The 20925-nt window shown below is 39.8% G+C and overlaps 1 protein-coding gene across 2 annotated transcripts in view; it reads left to right on the plus strand.

The window, feature by feature from the left end:
- MTCL1 (microtubule crosslinking factor 1) overlaps positions 1-20925 on the plus strand; it is a 111014-nt gene that overhangs the window by 69212 nt on the left and 20877 nt on the right. The window contains exons 7-10 of one of the 2 annotated variants that reach the window (XM_067290692.1): positions 4845-4967; positions 8076-8306; positions 10006-10194; positions 18150-18317. In XM_067290692.1, the coding sequence (XP_067146793.1) occupies positions 4845-4967; positions 8076-8306; positions 10006-10194; positions 18150-18317 (711 nt within the window). The remainder of the gene's footprint in view (positions 1-4844; positions 4968-8075; positions 8307-10005; positions 10195-18149; positions 18318-20925) is intronic. The other variant, XM_067290693.1, reaches the window with a different exon arrangement.

The raw sequence follows: 20925 nt of genomic DNA on the forward strand, positions 1-20925 counted from the left end.
ATTACAGCTCTATTACTGTAAATTAATTTCTGGGTTAAATGTGAGCCAACCAGGTGCAGTGATGTACAAGTTAGGTAAGTCACTTTATCACCTGCTTTGTATCTGTATCAAATCTTCTATGTGCTTCCATTTGGACACATTGGGGGAAGTTCAGTCTTTAGTCTGAATGCTTTAATTTAAGCTGGTTTTAGAGTGTCTGTGTTTCTTCTGTGCAGTTTTCATAATTCCAGTTGAAAACTTTTCAGCTGGATGGCTTTTGCAGTGACTCCCAGCCATGTGCTGAAAATTTGCACATCCTTTTCTTTTGCATTGATTTAGTATTTTCTCTCCCCAGAAAGGAAACAGTGAACATTTTATACATTGCGAGTTTCCTTAATTGTGAACAAAAATGGGCACCACATAAAAAGTTGTATCTCTTAGTGTCCACTACGCTTCCAGTTCAGAACTGTGGGAAGAGGAAAGACAAACTGGTGCTGACAGTATTCCTTCCCACCGAGATTAGAGGCAGCAAGAATAATTTACTTTGATGAATCGTATTCTTTCTTGCTATGCAAGATTCCATAAAGGTTGACGATATAATGGCTGGACAGACCCATTATGATGTAAATCTGGATATCCGAGTTCTAACTGACTCAGTGGGACGTTGTATACTATCCATATAATGAGACTGATTTTTTTTTTCATTTGGAGTAAAGTGTTCTGTGTTTTCACAGAATCAGAAACTCTTCGTGTAAGCGCGGACAAATAACCACACGAGTGGTTGTGCCTGATGTGCACTAGCAAATGGAATATACGCCATCTGTTTTTTAAGGGGGGAGAAGAAGAGTACATCTTCAGAAGCAGCCTTTGAGAATTTAGCTTGTTAGTATCATATGTAAAAAGCAATACAAAAGGCCCTGGAAGTTCCTGTCAAATCTGGGTCATCCTGTATTTGCAATAGTCAGCTGTCAAGTGTACGAAAGGAGCAGTTTTAGACTGTTAATGTGAGGTCAAAATATTAAAGTATTATAATCATGGCATTAGATGAGCAGTATAAAATGTTTAATTTTTCACTTCCTTGGAATTGCACATAGATGTTGGAGACCATCTTTCTACCCTGCCTCCTCAGGCCTTGTTTTGCTCCACCCCTCTTGAAAAAAAGGCTAAAAACAGTGCTTCTATGAAATTTGCTGTTCACAGTTGTTGCGTATAAACTGATTAAGTTTCCAGGCAAATTGAGATTTAAATTAGCTATGGTAAAATGGAGAAAACAAATAAAACTCAGCCGTATCTTTCAGTGCATGACGCTCCTGCAAAATGAGTCATCACAGAAATGTAGGATTCTGTGAGAAGAAAAGTAACCTGAAGCCTTCAGCAGGCTGAGAGTGGCAGAAAGGTGTTGGTGCAAAGAGTAAAGGGTAGTGAGGCCGCACTGTGTTGATAACTTTTCTCTGAATATCCTCTTGAGATAAAGACATCAGCGTGGATTAGCGTGTTGTGGAGTGAGAACAGGTGAGAGGAGAAGGGCTCAGGAGAAGGGTTTGGCGCTGGCTGACAAGAACAGAAGTAGCTGTGGAAATGCAATAATTGAGATTCATGGAAAACTTTCAGTCGTTGTCACACTGCAGATGAGGTGCAATTGTTTCTGTAGTGTTGTGACGGAGGAGCCCTAGCCTGTAGTTCCCGTTGCGTTGTGTCTGTATGTCCTCCTGTAGTGGGTCTGTGTCTGTTCCTGTGGTGTTGGTGTGTGGCGTGCTGGCCATCGCGTTCAGGGTGTCCTCATAAATGGAATATGTGTGCGATGTTTTCTGTTCCTGTTGCACTATGTTCACCAAGGAGAAAAAAGGAGATGAACCAAGAATGGAAGTTAATGGGATATCAGTTACTGTGTCAATGTTGTAGCAGCGCTGTTTGCCAAAGCAAAACCACAGCTGTGCCACGGACTACACCATGCTGATTTTACGTTAGGGGCCTGATTTCCAAATATGAGCACAGAGACATGCATGAATGCAACATCAGCTACCTGAACTGCATATACAAATTCAACATGATAAATTTCTACATATTCTTCATTTAAGATCCAGGCATTTAGCAATAATCTATTTGGCGCTTAAGCAGCCTGATCTCCCTTGATTTGAGTAGTGCTAATTCCAATGCCTTCTAACAGAAATTGTATTATATGAAATTATAGGCTATGAAGAGTCCTCAGGTTGTATTGGAGGGAAAAAGGTGTTCTCGACAGTGCAGCTCTGCATTCATGCATCAACTGCTTTTCAACACGTTTACTTCACTGCTTGTGGAAAACTTTCTTCCATAAATAGGCAAGGCAATGGGAAAAAGATTTGCATTGTTTAGAGTGGTTGTAATGCTATATCTGTCTTAATGTTTTTAGTCTCTTGCTAGTAATTCCAACAATTATTACATAGTCCAAGCACCTAAGTTTCCTAAAACTTGGCTTTGCTTGGGCTGCACTTTTAACAAGAACTTGCTTGAGAACATTATTTTCTTGTCCGAATTTCACGGATATAATGCATTCTCAGTACATCTGTAACAATGTAACTCCATTACATTAATGTAGAACTATGTTCTGCATTAGAACAAGTGATCTTCTAGCAAGTCATTGTTCATTGGAAAACAGATGTTTGAAGTGAATAGCCAAAAACCCAAACCTTTCCTGCTAACTATTTTTGCTGCTGTGATTCAGCTTCCAGTTTCAGGAATCCCAAGACTAACATTATTTCTAACTACCTAAATGTGTAATAATATGACTGTAAAGAGAGTTTATATTAAGATAAGGTATACTTCCTGTATTTTTTTAAATAACAACATATACATTTTTACATAAATTGTGCTGTTTCCTTTCCTTGAGGCACATGAGATTAAATTGTTCAGTTCCATGCTGTAACTGTTTTCACCAGGCAGAGTTCACATGGTTCTGGCTAATTTTGATTTTGTAAAGAAAGGAACACACATTTTTGAAACTACACTTGAATTAACTAGATACATTGGTTCTTGTATACCGTATTCTTAAAGAAGCCTGATCAGAATAAAAGAATGCAGAAATTATTGATTAAAGTAATTTTTCCTTTGTTGGACAAGGAAGCTAAATTGATGTACCTGAGCATAAAACTATCTCTTGATTTACAAATGATTGCGCAAACTTGGCAGATCCCACTGTAAACCATTCTTTCCAAATTATTTGTGAGACTGAATTTTGGCCTTGTACAATAAAAAATGTCTGCAGACACATTGATGCACTAGACAAGGAGATAAGACAGATGATGTGATAACTCACTCTTGGTCACCTTCAGTGTACATTTCGGAGGACTAAAACTGTCACTTTTTCAGGTACAAAACAGACATGTGCACAAGCCAATATGTGTATGAAGTAAAGAAGAAGCTTATGGGGCCCAGAAAGTATATGTACTGTGGGTGGCCTGTGGGATGGGTCCATCTGCTGTATCTCCTTTGCCCTGGAGGAGGAGAGGGGGGTCTGTTCCAGGCCCAAATACTTTTTGAACAGCCAGAAGTGCCTGCGCAGGCCTGCCGCAGTGGCTGGTTTTGCTCTCGGGTGCGGGAGGGGTCCACAGGGAAAGGGAAGGCACCGTGGCTGGTGCCACAGGGGATGTGGCCGGGCAGCCCACGAGAAAAGTCCCACAACCTACGTTAAATCCTCACAGCTACTGAGGTTGGAGCTTGGCCAACAGAGAATTTGGGATTACGTGCACTTTGAAGCCTGAAGTGACACCTTCTTTAAGTGCATCTTTACTCTGAGAAGTAGCAGTTCGGTAAGGTAGCGTTTTCTGTTGTCACACTGCTGGCACATGTGAAGAGGAGAGAAATCTGGCTGAGCATCACATCTACACAGACTAATCAATCTTAGCTCGATGTGACAGACACAAAATGAAGGCCATAGAAAGTGCTGACCAGGAGTCTAAATGCCACCGGATTAATTAACATAGTAATTAATTAACATTAGTAATTAATTAACATAGTAATTAACATAGTAATTAATTAACATTAACATGATGAGGTCTGTGGCTTTGCCTTCTTGGGTCTTTATTTTTGAATTAAGTACCTTTCAGCAGCAAAGTGGATGGGATGCCAAATCTATACAGAATGTAAAGTTGAAAGTATTAAGATTAAAACAGTGTGCACCTGGAAGGGGAGGTACTTGAAAGGTATGGTTAGATCCCAGGTGAGTCTGTAGGGCTGGCATTCAGAATTAAAACCTTTCTTGAGTACTTTTGCTACAGATAGTTACTGAGATATGTTTCTTCACATAGCTTATCACCATGACATTTGTGGAGTAATTGTTTTGAGCAGAAATTGCAGAATAAAGTTGACTTGTGCAGAGAGCTGTTCTGTATCTGAAGAAAGGGACTTTTTATGCGTAGTTGGTTTAATAAATGCTATCCCATTAACTGTCTAACCAGAAGTATTGCAAATGAATAAATAACTGGGGGCAATATATGTACCTTAGATACATCTTCTGCAGAGATGTTAAAATTTGATAGCTTTGATTATCATAGAAAAATACACCACCAAATATGGAATCCTGTAAATAGGAGCTAATCTGGCAAACTTTATTCACGCTGAGCTGTCTCAGCTACTCGTGTGCAATTCTAGAGCAGAGGCCTGAAGGGAATATGCAACATGTAACATGAGCATCATGGCTTTAGTTTTCAGAAGAGGCCACACAGGAAGTTCCCACACATATTTAGAGCATTGCTGTTTATTTGCACACTGTGCTTTGGTTTGAACTGTTGATAACTGTAAACTGTGCAGATGTCTGTCCTGTTGTTCTTTTTTAACACCACCGAAACACACTTTCTGCTAAATCTATCCTTTGTCCTGCTGATCAGCTCAGGGATTCCCATGTTTTACCTGTACAGAGTGTATCGATACAGGAGCTTCAGGCTCAACTTGAGCAGGAGACGAGACTTCACCGAGAGGAGCAAGAAAAGTTTACAGAAAGGATCATTCAGGTAAATACATAACCCACCTGCTGGGAGAGACGCGTGGCCATAATGTGTGGACCATAACCTTGTTTGTCAGAAATGTGGGAATTTGTGTCCTAAAATCTGTGGGTTTTGAGCTCATCTAAGTAAATGAAGAATCTGGAAGTTAGGAAAATATCAACTCAAACCAGTTCTGCTACTTTGAATCTGGCTTCTCCATTCATTAGAGAGGAGCTTTGTCCTCCCCTCTGTGTAGACCATGTTAGAAAAAGACCATTGCATTGGGTTGTCAGGGTAGCTCCTAAAATTTTCAAACCATGGTAGGATGGTAGGGACTATCCTGCGCAGGGAAAAATCAAGCTGTAAGGGGCATTGCCCGCCAGACAGCCTCCAGTCTGAGTAAGACAGGTGGATAAGTGCAAGGGGAAGCTGTGTGAAATATTGCAGAGGGAATTTTATCAGCCCCTCCAGCTCTCTGTGAGCTCAGGAAGAGCTGTGCTGTCTGGGAACACAATTTTGACACTTCTGTCCTCTCCTAATCCAAAAAAAAATCCAACACTAGTCTAAAGTCAGAGGAGCTGTTACACTCTCATGAGTGAGATGCAAATTGGGATCTTTTTGTATTTCTCAGTACCCCATGTTTCCATTCCTCTTGCTCATAATCAGTGAAGAAATCATATTTTGTTACATGGGCTCCCCCAGCTTTTTTGAAGGCTGGAACATATTAGTCAATCGTTCTGGGATCTCTAGCTCCTGGAGCAAAAAAATCTGTTGCTGATTTTTGCAGGCTGTTTAGCTCTTTACTGAAGTTTTCTTTTTAAATTTACTTCATAGCCTAAATTCAGCATAGTTGCTGTATGGTATAAAGCATTTATCCTTGTGCCAGCTAATCTCATTATGCCCAAGTGGTATTTCTCCATTTTCTATCATAAAGAGCTTTAATTTCCAGTTGATCTCCATAGGAGCTTTCTCATGGAGGCTTTTGAAGGCAACCAGCCTAGCTGTCTTGGCCATGAATGCTTTTTGGAAACTGTGCCTGCCTCTTAAAATTCTTTTCTTTTGCAGTAGCTATCCACTGAAAAAGCATAATACTCTATGAAGTTACCTCCACCAGGGTCTTCTGCAAGCATTTGTGGCCACAGTGACTTAGATCATAACAGCTTGTAAAACAATGAAAATGCAGCAGAGTCAAAGCTAACTATTCACACTTAAAACTAGTAGAAACAGAAGAACAAAAGCATCTTCTGGATTTTTCATTTTTTCCAGATTATGCCCATCCTGTTGATATTACTCGTTTTTTATCATCTTCTGGGATTTCTGGTGGAAATGACTCATAGATCTTTGCTGTATTTAACCATAACTTCATTTGGTGGAAGAACCTGCATCAACACAAAATCTGTTTGTCTCTTCCTGTAATGATTAAATTTATAAGAACCTCTTTTTTCACTATTTCATTTATGACAATGTTTAATGACATTGAATTAATGTGTGCTAGCAGTTTACAATCCCCATGAGTGTTATCAGAAGTTGCGTGTATGTTTTTTGGACCATTATATCTAATTTTGTTTCAGATCACTTTTAAGATGCATTATAAACCCATTTAAGCAAGTAACTATTGTAAATAATTCTGATTTAATCAATCAGGAATGTATTTACAAGTTTTTATACTTATTTAAAAGATTGTTCACTATAATAAAATTTTATAACAAAATTATAATAAATTTTCTTCTAAAAATCTTCCATATTGTCTAGGTCTGTGTTAAAGATGCATTAACTTTTAAAGGCATGGTAGCTTATATGCTGAAACTTTGCATTATGCCAGAGCATATAATTTAAAGGCAACAGAGTCATTAGTAAACTATCTAGCATTGAAGAGGAGGCTGTCTCCTAAGCATCTGAATTTTGCTGTGAAAATCAAACTGATATTTATTAGCAGTATTGATTGATGGGGCTTTCTTCCTATGCTCCTGAAGAATTTCTGAAGTATTCTTCATAACTGCATGCATGTTCTTCATCTCAGAGTATGTTCCTATGGTTTAAACTATTGCGGTCATTAATTTACTATGGCTTTCATAGATTTCATCTATGGAGCTGGTAAGCAGAGAGAGAGACTGTTTTTCCACATAGGTGAATAATACAACAGAATGGAAAATAGTAGAAATTGTCATCTGTAAACAGTGGTTCTGTGCTCCTTTTCTGTGTGCCTTTTCTTCATCCATATGAACCACTGGTTGGTTAAAGTGGAAATACAATATTCAGTTAGAATATGAGATGTCGTACAACTAACTTGTGTAGGTGTTACTGGGCCAGAGTCATGCCATTATTTGGTTTTGACATATTGAGGGAGAAGTCACCTTTAAAGAATAATATTTCAGGTGGGCTTGTGTCGAAACAGATGTAATTATACTTGGGCTTCAAACTGCGAGCTTTTCCTGGTGTTTCTAGTACTGAAACTCAGACATGGTGAATGCAGAGTTGCAGCCTATTGCTATCTCTTCAGTTCCTGCGTGCATCCCTTATCTAGTCATAACAGAATGAGAAAGTGTTTATCATGAGTTGTTCAGGTGCCTCTGAGTATGGACTGTGAGAAATGAAGGTCCAATAGTTGTGTCTGAGATGCTGGATGCAGTTCCTTGGGAAGTGTTGCCCTTCCAGAAGGAGCGTGAAGCATCACCACAGAGGAAGGGCCGAGCATGTGGCTGAGGAGGGAAAAGATGAGGGTAATACTCCAGGTTGTCTGAAGGGTAGCTGCACTTCCACCTTGTAGCAATGGCTGGAAATGCATTTAGCAGGCATGTTATGTGCAGCAGTTTAGGCTGTGCTGGAAACGTACTGCAGGGACACAATCAAGAGAGGAAAGAAAGCACGAGGGGTGTAAAATGTCTAAGTAGCAGCAGAGTTCTCATGCATCTTTAAAGTAAACGAACGGGCCGCTCCCACAGCAGGTAACTTGGATATGGTTATCTAAGCTAAGTTTATCAGCTGCGGTCCTCTGATTTTCTCAACCGTCAGAACCCTTGCCAGACTCAATAGCTACAAATTAGAGATTTCAGTGCATCTCACCCAACTAAGTACAAGTGCTGGAGATCCCAAGGACAGGACCCTGTTGACGTTGTGTCTGTCATTCCATTAAAGCTGGAGGAGGAGCATCTGCAGATTCTGCGGAGGAAAGATTTGGAAGTGCAGAGCTTGACTTTGCAGAACAAACTGGAAGAGAAGACCTGGAGCCAGGAGAAAAGCCTGCTGCAGCAAGAGCTCAGGCATTTCAAGCAGGACACCTTCCTCCTATATGTCAAGCTGAAGTGGCTGCTGAAGCACTGGCGGCAAGGCAAGCGAATGGAGGAGGAAGGGGAGGACATATTAGAGGTAACTGGCCCATCACATTAACCCAATGAAATTGCAAGAGGGAAAGAGTTTCTAGCACTGCCACTGGCGGTATGGGTACTGGGATGCCCCTTCTTTAAGGGCAAGCTTTAAATATGATGTGGCATCAGCAACTTTATAATTATACATGGGCTTAAAGGGGATGAAGATAAAACATGAAGTCTTTTATTAGGTTGGCTTGTGCTAAAGGGTATTCTGCATGGTATCTTTATGTTACAGATCACTTATCTTTGAATCTAAACCCTTAGCTAGTACAAACATCTGGTCCTGAAAAATCCTCTCATAGTAAATGAAGATTTAATTAGGCCTCTAAGATATGACTCCTGAGTAATTTTTGGAAAGAAAAATGTGTTAGTGAGCTGATGGAGTCGAATCTGTTTAGATGGGTTGAGTGCTGTCATTTTTCTCAAGTATACAGTGTGTTCCTTACAGAGCCTTCAGCAATACAGATGGAGGGAAGCTCTGTTTTCGTGTTGGCAGGAGAATTACACAGCTTCTTGTGGGAACTTACAGTGATTCATTCTTGTTTGTTCCTTTTCTGCATACACACGTCTATCACCGTCAGCAGCAGTACGCCAGTAGTCATCATCGTGATTTTCCAAGCAGCAACTAAACTAAGATCAGGAATTTCATAAATACAAAGCAACCTGGAATCCCCAAGCTGGCACATCTTAACAGGGCATGATTTCCAGAAATGCACTGTGAAAAAAGGTGCTGCTAAACTCTGTCAAGTTGCACATCCAGAATTACCAATTGCTTTGGAAATCTTACCTAAAGAAAGCATAGGTAGAAAAATATATTTGCCCATTCTGGCATTTTGTCCAAAATTCCTGGGAAGGATAGCGGTATCTTGCATGTTTGTGCAATTCTGAAACCATGCTAAAACACTTAAGTAATTTTTTTTCAGTGTTTCTGATATTTATGTACCTAGTGTCTTTCAGTGTTTGCTGCATTTGGCAGAACAAGTAACCTTTCAGGTCTCGTAGGAGTATGCTGAGGTAGAATACTCCACTGTTTTATATGCCAAATAGAGGGTGGATGAACATCCTTACCTTTATCAGCTGTGGTAATATGAGTCAGAAACAAGAGATGAGTAGCTATTTAGAAATAATTTACTTCTACTTTACTTTGGCAGTACTAATTTGCTTTTGTGTATACTAACTCATCTTCTAATATCAAAACAGCTTTCATTTTTCACTGTTTGGATTTCTTGACTGGTTAATTTACAGTCAATCCATCTCCTGTCATTATTGGTGTCATGAGTTTTTGTTAATTCAATAGAGAGAATGAAGTGTTGGATTTGGGCACTTCCTCATCTCCATTTCTTGATCGTACAATACCACCGGTGTCCTGTATAGTTTTTCATTAATGCATGATGGATTATAACCATCACACTGCATGGTGGTCATACATCCATCTCCTCAGCTGCACAGCTACAACAGTTAGATCTCCTATTTTGCAGGCCTGCATAGCATTGTGTTCTCATATGCAATAAGTGAGATGGTATCACTCAATGGTCATATGGAAGACTGTTCCCGGTAGCCTACAGAATAGAAGTCACTATACCCTGCCAGAAAGCCTCAGGAGAAAATAGTCCCTTCCTTTAGTCCTTCAGTAGATTTCTGTTCCCCCATGGTAAATGCAGGAAGACTATTGATGTGTCCCATCTCATGCATTTTAGATCGAGCATCTTGAGGCCCTTCCTGAATTTGGCCTTCCGTCTGAGCAAAAGGCGGAGGATGCAGAGCGAGAGGAGGAGGAAGAGGATGTTGTTTTTGCACTGACAGATTATTCTCAGCATCCCACCGCAGAAAGCACTGATCACAGACCACAGCTGCAGACTGCAGAATTACTGCAGCAGCAGAAGCAGGTACCGTGCCAGAAGGCACTTGTATATCATGTCCTGGGAATGGAAAATGTGAATTTTCTAAGAAGGGATGCATTTTATTCTGCTGCTGTGTTAAATCACCTGGAATCATGCTCGTAACAGCAGTTCTAGCTACACAGCAATTACAATGGATTTCATCCATTAGATTTATATTTAATCAGGAGCCACATGATTACTGTTCTCCTGTTGGCAGATGCTATCAGTGAAAAATCCTATTTCCTCTTGTGGCCATTTGCCCAGAAACATCTATCTGTATGTGATGGTTTGCAGAATTTACATACTTCTCTTGCCTGTGCATATCTATTGTATTCTACTGTCAAGCTTTTAGCAAGAAGAGGTGATTTTACTTCCTTTAAATTATTTAAGAAACTAGCACATGTATTTAATGATTCCCTTAGAGATGATGGGAAAACAATGCAAAAGTTCCTTCCTGTCATTGGACCTTGTTTTGAAATACCTAAAGGCAAATCATACTGACTTTTCCCTGATGTCTCCTCCACCCTGCCTCTATGTGTCAGAGCAATGTGCAGAGAATTTAACACTCAGCACTCAATAAAAACAAGCAAATCAGAAGTTTGATTTCGCCACCACACTACATATATATTTTCAAAGGCTGCAAAAACTCCTAAGTATGGTAAAATTTAATACAAAACAGTATGAAACTAACAGGTAGGACATATTACCATCAGACTGAAACAAACTGAAATATCCCTTTTTTTAGTTTCCGTCATTTGTACACAATAGTTGCACTGCTTTAGCTGTTTCTTTTCTGCACGTATCTTGTGAAGAGGCTTATCTTTAATTGAGTAACCACTTGTTCTTTTCCTCAGGCCTTCTGTTTCATTCATTCAACAATTTTTGAAATGTGTGGTGAACTACCCAAAATCCAAAATTTGTGTGTTTTGCTGAAAGACTGAAGTCACACCTGCCAGCAGAAAACATATAGCTATATTCTGATAAAATGTGGTCTCACCGACATTTGCTCCACACCCTACCTTGTGTCCCATTTAAGGCTCAACCAGAACTTCATAATTTCTAATTTCTCTAACTGAGTAATATCAAGAATCCATTGACATGAAATATGGTACTGCCACACATCCTCACACTGAGTTTTTCAATGTTTGGTGCATTGCTTTGTGCATTGAATATGCCATATGAATTCAATGCTTTGTGCATTGAATATACCAGCAATCCTAATAATAAGAATAATAACAAACATTCAAAGGGGACAGAGTTAAGGCTTCTATTGTAGTTCTTCAGGTGCATCTTCTTATATTTTTAAAATGGAAAATGTTCAGATGACAGCATCCCATTTTATGGAATTATTTGCAAATGGAAGTAGCAGCAAAAAATCTGAGTAAAGCACATATTCAGTGAAAAAGTTCTTGTAGCCTTATGCTTTATGTTCAGTCTCTGTCCAGGCCCCTGACTTGGAGCCCCTTCTGTAGCGAAAGCTCTCCACGACCACATTACACTGCTGGACTTGCTGCAGATTCTGGGGATAGTGTGTGTCTCTGCATTTCCGTTCTTCTCCTTAAGTTCTCTTTGAATTCCCCAAATTCTCAGGACTATGCAGTGTCTGTTTACGTATTGTCTATGTGGTCTAATAGATCCACTGTGGGCAACAGTAAATCTCCATCCTATAGTAAAGTTAGACTGATGCTGGGAGATACACAGGTTCTCTTGCAACCTACCTCTCTAGTTCGAGGTGTAACTTCAGTTAGAATTTGTCTTTGAGTGCAAAATAGTAGAGAAAGAAGAGCAATCTCTATGCCACTTCATATTCTACTTTCAGCTCATGTACTCTTTTACTTTCCTTTTTAATAGTACAGGTTGACAACTCCATCTCTAGCTACGATTTCATGTGAAGTTTGCTACCAAGGTAGTATTCATTTGATCAGTTTAGCATTTGGAAAGGGTCTAGTGTTACTAATCCTGGAGGAGGTCAGACACTTTTGTTTTCAGGAACATTACCAAACCCAGACCCATCACCGTTGTCCTCTCAGCAAGCTTTTCTCTGGTAGAGGTGGAAGAAGTCTGTGAAAGAGATGCTCCTGAGCATTTCATTTTGCTGCATTCAACTGGTAGACTGATTTAATCTAAAATGAGTACAATAAATATAAACCAATATACTCTCTCAGTACAACCTTTGTCATATAATAACTTTCCATATATATCCCTTAAAATGACCAAGAACATGCAAATAAAATATATCTTCTTTGAAATAATCATTGCTTGGAGATTAATCTCAATTAAAGTGGCAACAATGATAAGTAGGATCACATGTGATTCATTTTTATAAACATTGCATGATGTTCTAATACAGCATTTCTAGCTAATCTCGTTTAAAGAAATGAGCCATAGGAACAGACCCCTGTTGATAGAGCAAATATTTCTATTAAATAGTGCATGACACCCAAATGGATTTGTGAAGGTAAAAGAGGTTTCCTACCTTCCAACCAGGAAAAAAAGTGTTATTTAAACATTGCAAGATTGAGCAAGTTTGCTCAATATTTCTCATCTCAAGCATTATTACTTGTTTCACCCATTCAGTCTATGTTATAGTGCACTGAATCTTCCAACAAGCACTATGTTTATTGACAGGCATGTGGTTGAATGGGTTGAACAGGGTTTTCAGTGCTACTGGGCTTGTAGTTGTTAATGGGGAGGACTGGGCTTGTAGTTGTTAATGGGGAGGAAGGATTATAATCATACTCTTTGACAGAGAAATAGGAAGCCTCAGTGTAGGTTAATTCTGATCCTGTGGTAAATTCAGGGCGTCAGAAGTGTCTTCTGCAGGCCTGTGACAGAGGGGTGGATTGAAGTAGGCTCAAGGCTCTGCCAGAGCCAAGCGCTGACCTCCAACACCTTAGTATGATTTGGCTCAAACTGTCCATCTCACTGCGGTGGAAGGGTTGGCCCTGCAGACCTCCTCCATACAGGTCCTTCACCGTTCTCACCAAGGTCACAGAAACTGGTCCTTGCTCTACACACATTAGAGACTTTCTCCTATAAACCTCAGCTCCACTTAATTCACATACAATCTTGAAAACACACTAGTTAATACATCCATTAACTGAACAAAGCTAGAGCAAAAAAAACTTGCTTGTGAAATCCCAACTCTAAAAGCTCTGTGAGTATCAGCAGACCCAGAGCCCATCCTTCCTGAAGACATGGATCTCAGCAGTGTTCACCTCCCACTATACTACTGACTTGTCAGCCTGTGCTAAAAACCACCCAGGATCTTTGGGGTCTTCTGCAGGTTTCTTAAGCCCTCAGTCAGAAATAAAAGCTGTATATGTGGGGAATTTCGGGTGAGTGGTGTAGCTGGGAGAGTTCTCTCAGGACTGCACCTGCCCAGGAGAGCCCAGAGTTGCAGTTTCTGCCTGGCAAGCCCCAAGATGAAATGCATCAGCACTTAAAAGTGTTTAAGCTTCATTTTACATGAGGAAGGAAATTTTGTGATGGTCTAAGAGTGACTGAGATAACTAGGTCAGAAAAAAAGAAATAGCTTACTGTAACTCAAAGTAACCCACATTTATTTTTAATATTTAATGGTCTGGCTTGCATTTTTTAATGCTGTCCCTTGGCTGATAACCAGGGTGAGTGGCAGAAGAGGCTGGGCAAGGAAGTGGCAAGGTTCAAGAGCCAAGAAGAAAGGCTGGTCACAGGCAGGAGACAAGCAGGCAAGTCAGGCTGGTGGTGCAGTAGAGGAGGGCTTGCTGTAAGTGAGCATTTCTGCGTGTGCATGGAGAGAGCAGGGAGAGCTGCCTGTGGAGAACGAAGGTGCTTTGGTTTGGTTGACTAGAAAGGGTGAAATGCCTGTTGGGTGGTGTAAGCTCAGGGGAGTAAAAAGAAAGGAGTTTACATATCTACTGTCCAATAGAAAAAGCGTTAAAAATCAATACACTCACTTGTTGTGCTGTGGGGGTTCCAGAAAATCTCCAGTTAGATTTTTTTTTTTTGCTCGTATATTTGTTTTCAAAGCTTAGCTTAAAAAAAGCCTAAGGGAATAGCAATTAAGACCTAAATATACTAAAATGATTTGCACAAATATCCAGCTTCACTTTTTCCTAGATCTGTGACTACAGAGAGAAAATGCACAGTTCTTCTTTGCTGTTTAGGCTCCTGACCTTGTGTTTTTAATTCACTGCTCTGCTAAACTGCTTGTAATCCCAAACTGTGGCTAACTTGTTAAATGAATTTCTCAAAGAAAAGAAAAACTGTGATTAAAAGCAGAACCAAGCTTCAAACAACCTCTCTGGTCCCAAATATTTCTAGAGCTGGAGGCTCACATCTCTGGGATTGACTCTACTTAGTAAAGACTCCAAAGTCCTGGAACTGAGTTGAGCTTTGCTATGTTAAGTTTTCACTTGTTGTCAGTGGTTGTTTCATTTGCCTGTAGAGCCTGACCTGTGGGTGCACAAGACTTTAAACTGCTTTTTAAATTTTGTTGTCTTAGATCAGTTGTGAATCAGTCTAAATTATAGTGACTGGTAAGGTACTAAAGAGACAGCTACTTACATGGGGGACTGCTCAGGGAATCACAGCCATGCCCCATTTCTTCTGCCTGTGCTCAGTAAAACATCCCTGGGAGGAGCAGGAAGACCGTAACAATCATTATTATATACCTATGGGACTTACTCTTACGCAAAAGCTATTTGACAGTTTTGCCATCAGAACACTAAAAAATTTCCAAATGTAAACATTGTATTTCCGAGCACATTGTCTCAAAAGTACCTTGTCTGTTCTCTAAAAATACTCCAGTTTGGCAAAACAGAAAAATAATCACACAGACCTCTTCAACTTCAGATTGCAAATACAAAGTCATGCAAAAGGGACTCCTCTGCGGGAATTAGAAGAATGTAACGAATATTGTATTTATATTGGCAAGTTATTTAAAATCTCAGCAAGCCCAGAGGGGTACCTGGAGTACTTGTCTTATGCAGTGACACTGATGTAACACGTCTACAAATAAGACATGCCCTCACACCAGCAGGCTGCAAACCTGCGGTGAGGTTCTCCTGGCTCCTCTCTGTACCAGTCGATTGCTTCTTTCTTCACAAAACCTAATTTTATGTCACTCTAAAGCTTAAAAAAATGCATGCACAGGAATGAGGAAGCTGGAGGATGCTTTAGCTTGCTTTTGTTTCATTTGGCTTTGTTCTTCTTCTGCCTCTTTTCCCTTGTGGAGCCTTTTGATTACTTTGCCAGAGAAAGAGTTTGATGCAGCATACCAGAAAACACAGAATGTGGCTCTTGAATAAAAGTACTTTATAGTCACTTGCAGTCAAGGTTTTCCAAAGGAGGTGAGGCCAGATTTTGAAGCATTCAGTACCCAGCAGCTCCCATTGTGACACTAAGGACAAATCTTCAAAAGAGACTTTATTCTGATTACTACACAAGGGACTTGTTTGGAGAATCTAGCCTTAATTGGGTATCAGAATGAAAATTCATGGTGGAAACATGTAAAATTTCATCACATATTGAAAAGTAGGTGATCTTATGTGCATAGTGGAGAATGCTGCTGCGTAGTAGATTACTGCTAATTGGCATTAAATGTTAATGGAGTTAATTCTGCTTCTGTGGGTGTGTTTCTTATACAACCTCACGTTGCACATCATTACATTTCATTAGCCCAAACAGCTTCAGGTCAGTCAGTGAGCACCTGCAGTCATTTCCCTATGTGTCTAGCATTTTTTGGCTGATGAACTGAATGGGTTGGAAAAAGTAGACCACACTTGTTTGTTTCAAGAAAAAGGTGCAACGACATGTCTAATTAATGATCACAAAAGCTGGTGAGGTGGGTTCGGTGATGCCAAACATCTAGTGTGCACATGAAATCAGCTGAGTTGCCTGTGCAAAATTCTATTCTATACAGCCCAACCTCGAATCATTAATTTTTTAGGGCTCCAAGTTCTGTGATTCCTCTAAGCCTTTGGTCTTGAGTCACAGAACTGAAGTCTGAAGGATCGGATGTTGAAACCCTGCTTCAGAGTTACTGAGGGGACACACTGGGGTGCAGCCCTCTGTGACCCCTGCTTTCCTGTGGGGGACGCTCTGCTGTTTTTGCCATTCTCCTGATCCCTTGCAGTTCCCAGCAGCAATGGTGCTACACCACCATACGTGCCTGGCCAGCAGAGCTGGGCATAATACACTGAGCAGATCTCAGGAAAAATCAGGAGACCATGGTACTGTAACTTGTCCTAGATCAGTGGCTCTGCGAATTTACAGTGTGTTGCCTGTGCACTGGGAAAATAGTCTGAGCCTTCAGGGATCATTAAGAAATTTTTAACTAACCCCTAAAGAAAGCAAAATAAGATATAAAGGACATGGCATGTCTGGCTTGCTCTCCTAATTTTTACATTTAATTTGTAATTAGGCTACAGAATAAATTGTTCTTATTGTCCTCGCTGGGCACTATCCAAAGCTCTTTATCTGAACAATCTTGAATTCGAGGGTGTTTCACATCCATCAACTTCAGTTTTATAGTGAGGCAAATCAGGACAACCTGACTTTGTCAAATTCTAAATATATATCTGAATGTCTCTCTCTGAGACACTCTTGTTTATTTTTTTGTGTACCTCTGCTTACTTGTTCTAGCTACAAAGAAGTCCCCACTTAGCTGCTTCGTGAAACACTAGATAAGAGGAATTGCAAGAAACCTCCACTTGAAAAGATGAATGAAAAATAAAATGAATTAGACTATCATGCAAGAATCAAGCCAGATAATTTGAATTAGGTTTCCCAAGGAAGCTAGCATATTCATGAGATCCAGGTGATTAAATGCTAAATATATTTAGTAAGTTTTCCAATTTTTTCTGCTCATGCTGTGCCTGCAATTTTCTTAAAAGTCTTTTCTATTCAAAATAAAATTTGACAGATGATACAATCTACTCCTTGATCTTTGAGAGGCTCACTGGGAATATTTGATTGAGGTTTCGGATAAATAAATCATGTTGCACATTTCTGTTTCCTAATTCAAGGACTACAAAAAGGGTAGGAGGAAACTTTGTTTACTGATACCGCATGAACTTTTAAAAAATGTTATTCAGTATTTAACATAACAATGATGGGTTTTGCCAGTCCCTAGAGAGTCTGAAGAAAATAAATGCCAAGTAAATGCCAATGCCGAACTAAGAAAAAAAAATAGTGATTTGAGTAAGTATACATACATATCTGTCAGTACTTGCCAAGATCTGATGTCAGCTGTGGGCTAAACTTCTCATTTGACTCTTTTCTTGGCTTCTGGTTAGCATTTAAAATATTAGTGAACATTTTAAATATGACCATGGCATTCTCTACAAGATATTGGTGGGGATTTGCTCTTTGATCCAGTTCCATAAGAGGAAAAGCATCCTACCTGGCATTTTAACTGTGGTACTAAACTGGGTGCTGTTGCAAAGCTAGTCTGTGTGGAACTACATGGGACTGAAGAGAAATAAAAAGCCCAGTCGCATGAAACCCCTTAGCAGAGATACTCAGCTCAAAACCTCAAATTTTTTTCCAGAGTAACTTTGTCTTATAATGCCAAAGCATTGAAAATTAATCCTTTTTCTTAATACAGACTTTACATATATTTGAGGTTTGATGCTCAGCAATGACTGTGTGAGATTTACAGCTAACTGACAGACCTTATATTCTACCTTTGGATTATAGTAATGGAAGGGAAGCTATTACAGATGTCCTCAATCCAGAAGGATGCTTAGTGTTTTCTTCAGCATGCTTTAAGTATCCTTGGCTTCTGTGGATGCTTCAGAACTAGGACTAGCAAGAAAAAGTGGACACAGAAGGTATTGCTATTTTTAGTTTTCCCATGCAAAAGGTAACCCAGGCACTTTCTTTTCCATGCAATGAACATATGGACATTTTTCCTCCTAAAAAATGAAGTTGGAAGCTAAAGTTATTAGAATTAAAACATTTCTTTGTTCTGGCAGGCAAGTGAAAATCGGAAACTCTTAAATGCTCTGAAGGGTTTGCTGGATGACTTCCGCTCGGAGCTGCGGGACGACGAGCATGAGCGCCATGGGCTCCACCAGCAGTACGCTCTGGACAAGGCGGCCTGGGAGGTGGAAATGACTGAACTGAAGTGCCACCTAGAGCAGGTAGTGTCCCCAGTGGCTGATACCGGTAAAGAATGGCCAAGTCACTTAATGGAATAGGAAATCTGTGGCAGTCAGGTAAATTACTATATTTATCCATTTTAGCCTGGCATCTTAAAGCCTCCCTGATGCCTGAGCAATGCTTTGCTCTTTGAGTGCCTCTTGAGTTTCAATTGCCCCAGTATGGTATTCATGGAGCAGGTACTATATAATATACATGAGGACAAAGGAACTGAACCTCTTCTAGTTTTATTTCATCAGAAGAGTTGGCTGGTAATGTATCAGCTGCGATAATGAGATATGGGGCTGTCTGTATTCATTAGCATTTATAGGAGAGAAAATGTCTTGATGTTGGCATGTTCACAATTAGCTCATCACTGTGCCTTGGCACATAACTGCATTATTTGCATGGGAGAGAAACAAGTAATTTAATAATACTGAAGCATCAGATCAGTATGTACTATTAAACCAGCCAGTCAAAGCTGCTGACTGGTGATGGATGGTACCCCAATGAAGAGAAAGCTCTAGCTACCTGCCATAAGTTACTGTGAGAAGAGTGTATATAAAATCTGGTGCCAGGTGCTGCAGTGTTGCAAACTGCTGTTCACAGAAGACATACTGTTCCTGAGGCAATATGAAAACAAACCAGTAGTAAACCACATGGATTCGTTTCCAAAGCTGATGGCGTAAAAGCTTTGGTTTACTGCATTGAAGAGGGGAGGGGTAGGAGAAATAATGTGTTCAGGTCCTGTAGAAAAGATTTATAGTTGTAGAACAGCTCTGCAGAAGACAAATATAATATTAATATTTGCTGCTGAGATGATGGTACATTTAGGAAGATTTACTGAACATCGAAGCACTGTCAGGAGATTCACTCTGACGCACAATGCTGAGATGTGGACACTTCTTTCCCTGTCCAGGTACTGTAGGCTTGTTTCCACGAATGACAGAAGCAGCTTTAATTTTAGCAGCATTTTCTCTCAGTGGATTCAGATTCTCAATTCAGATCAATAGCTTCTTAGCGCACACAAATTTCCAGACAACAGATCACTTGAAGAAGAAAATAAAAGCAATCACCATTTTTACTTCTTAAGCTAGACATGGGAACAAAGACCAAAACTTAGAGAAAGTGAGTTTGAGAAATCTGCTGATTTAGAGCTTGCGTGCTTTGTGTTCATATGGGCAATACACACCTAGGTTGCCGCTTTGATTGGTGTTTGGCAAGTGGGACAGTGCTCCCATACCTGCCCTGGGAGAAGAGAGATTTGCACCCTTTCTTCTGGTGGTTTTGTCAGACTATTTTCACTGCCTCTACTGTTGTGCAATCCTACTGGTAATACTTCATCATATATGGTAATTGCTGAGTGGTGGATGTTTCTTCTTCTATTTCTTAAAGCAAATGAAGAGAATAAAATATCAGTATTTAAGACATGAAACTGACTTCCTTAGCAGATTCCCCAAAAGAGGTTTATATTTCACAATGAAATCAAGTCCCTAATGAAGCAGCAAAAAGATACCACATAAATCATTAGACTGTCAAATAGGATAGCACAAACACTGTGAGCATCCCACTGATTTACAAGTATTGGTTTACAATTGCAAGGCGGCAACATAAAAACAAAATATAATATAAAATTAAAATAGAAAATAGAAATATTATAAACATGAAATAGGAATTAACTAAACCTAATGTTAGTGATTCAAAATTTGGGGTGTTCTTGTTGTAGGTTCAATTTCAGAATCAGTACGGGAGGAGCTAGTGAACGACGTGTGAAACATCAGTGTTACCTATAGTCACGTTAACAGCCTTTGCTGGTCAGTGCCAACCAACGTGTGGGATAACAACTTGAAATAGCCCAGTGTGTCATGTCAGTGTGGGTAGAGGACCTCTCACGATGTCAATTTGATCGGTAGCAAGAGAGCAGTGCCTCCCCGGGGCAGGAGAGAGCTGCCCAACTCCTGACAAGCCAGTAGAGAGTTGAGGCCTTCCTAGTCTCCACTGCTGTCTTCACTGCTGCTGTTTGCCCCCTTTTTTGTGAAGCAGGAGGTCAATTAGAGCATTTTCCTCGAGAGAAACACCTCCTAGTTAATGGCTACTGACAATGGTTTGATGCTGGTATGTTTTGATGCTGGAACTCTCTGTGTAGGAAAGAAAGAAATAAAAGGAAAGGAAAAAACTCTTCTGCTAAAAAAGCACTCCATATCAGAGATGATCATATACTGTTGCCTGCTGCTTTGGAGCTTTAAAATTTAACACAGTGTATATCATTAAAAATAAAAGTCTTGGCTGTCAGAAATGCATATACATCTTCTCTGGCAGAAGGATCCTAAGGCACTGTTTTTAAGATAAGAAATAATGAGATTGCTCCTAACTATGGGATTCTGATATCTCTCAGCCAATAACGAATCCCAGTAATACTTAGCCTCCAGCTGGGCAAGTGAAAAATCCCACTGTTTTGGGGAAGGGGAGAGAGAGAGTGTGTCTTGTTCAACTTTTCAACTTTTTTGTATTCATATTCATGTAGTACAACTTTTTGGTATTTTTTTTAGATTTGAAAAGAAAGGAAGAAGGAATTTGCTTTAAAAGATAATTATACAAATTTTATCTATT

This window comes from Apteryx mantelli, chromosome 2 (assembly GCF_036417845.1).
Source record: "Apteryx mantelli isolate bAptMan1 chromosome 2, bAptMan1.hap1, whole genome shotgun sequence".
Lineage (NCBI taxonomy): Eukaryota > Metazoa > Chordata > Aves > Apterygiformes > Apterygidae > Apteryx > Apteryx mantelli.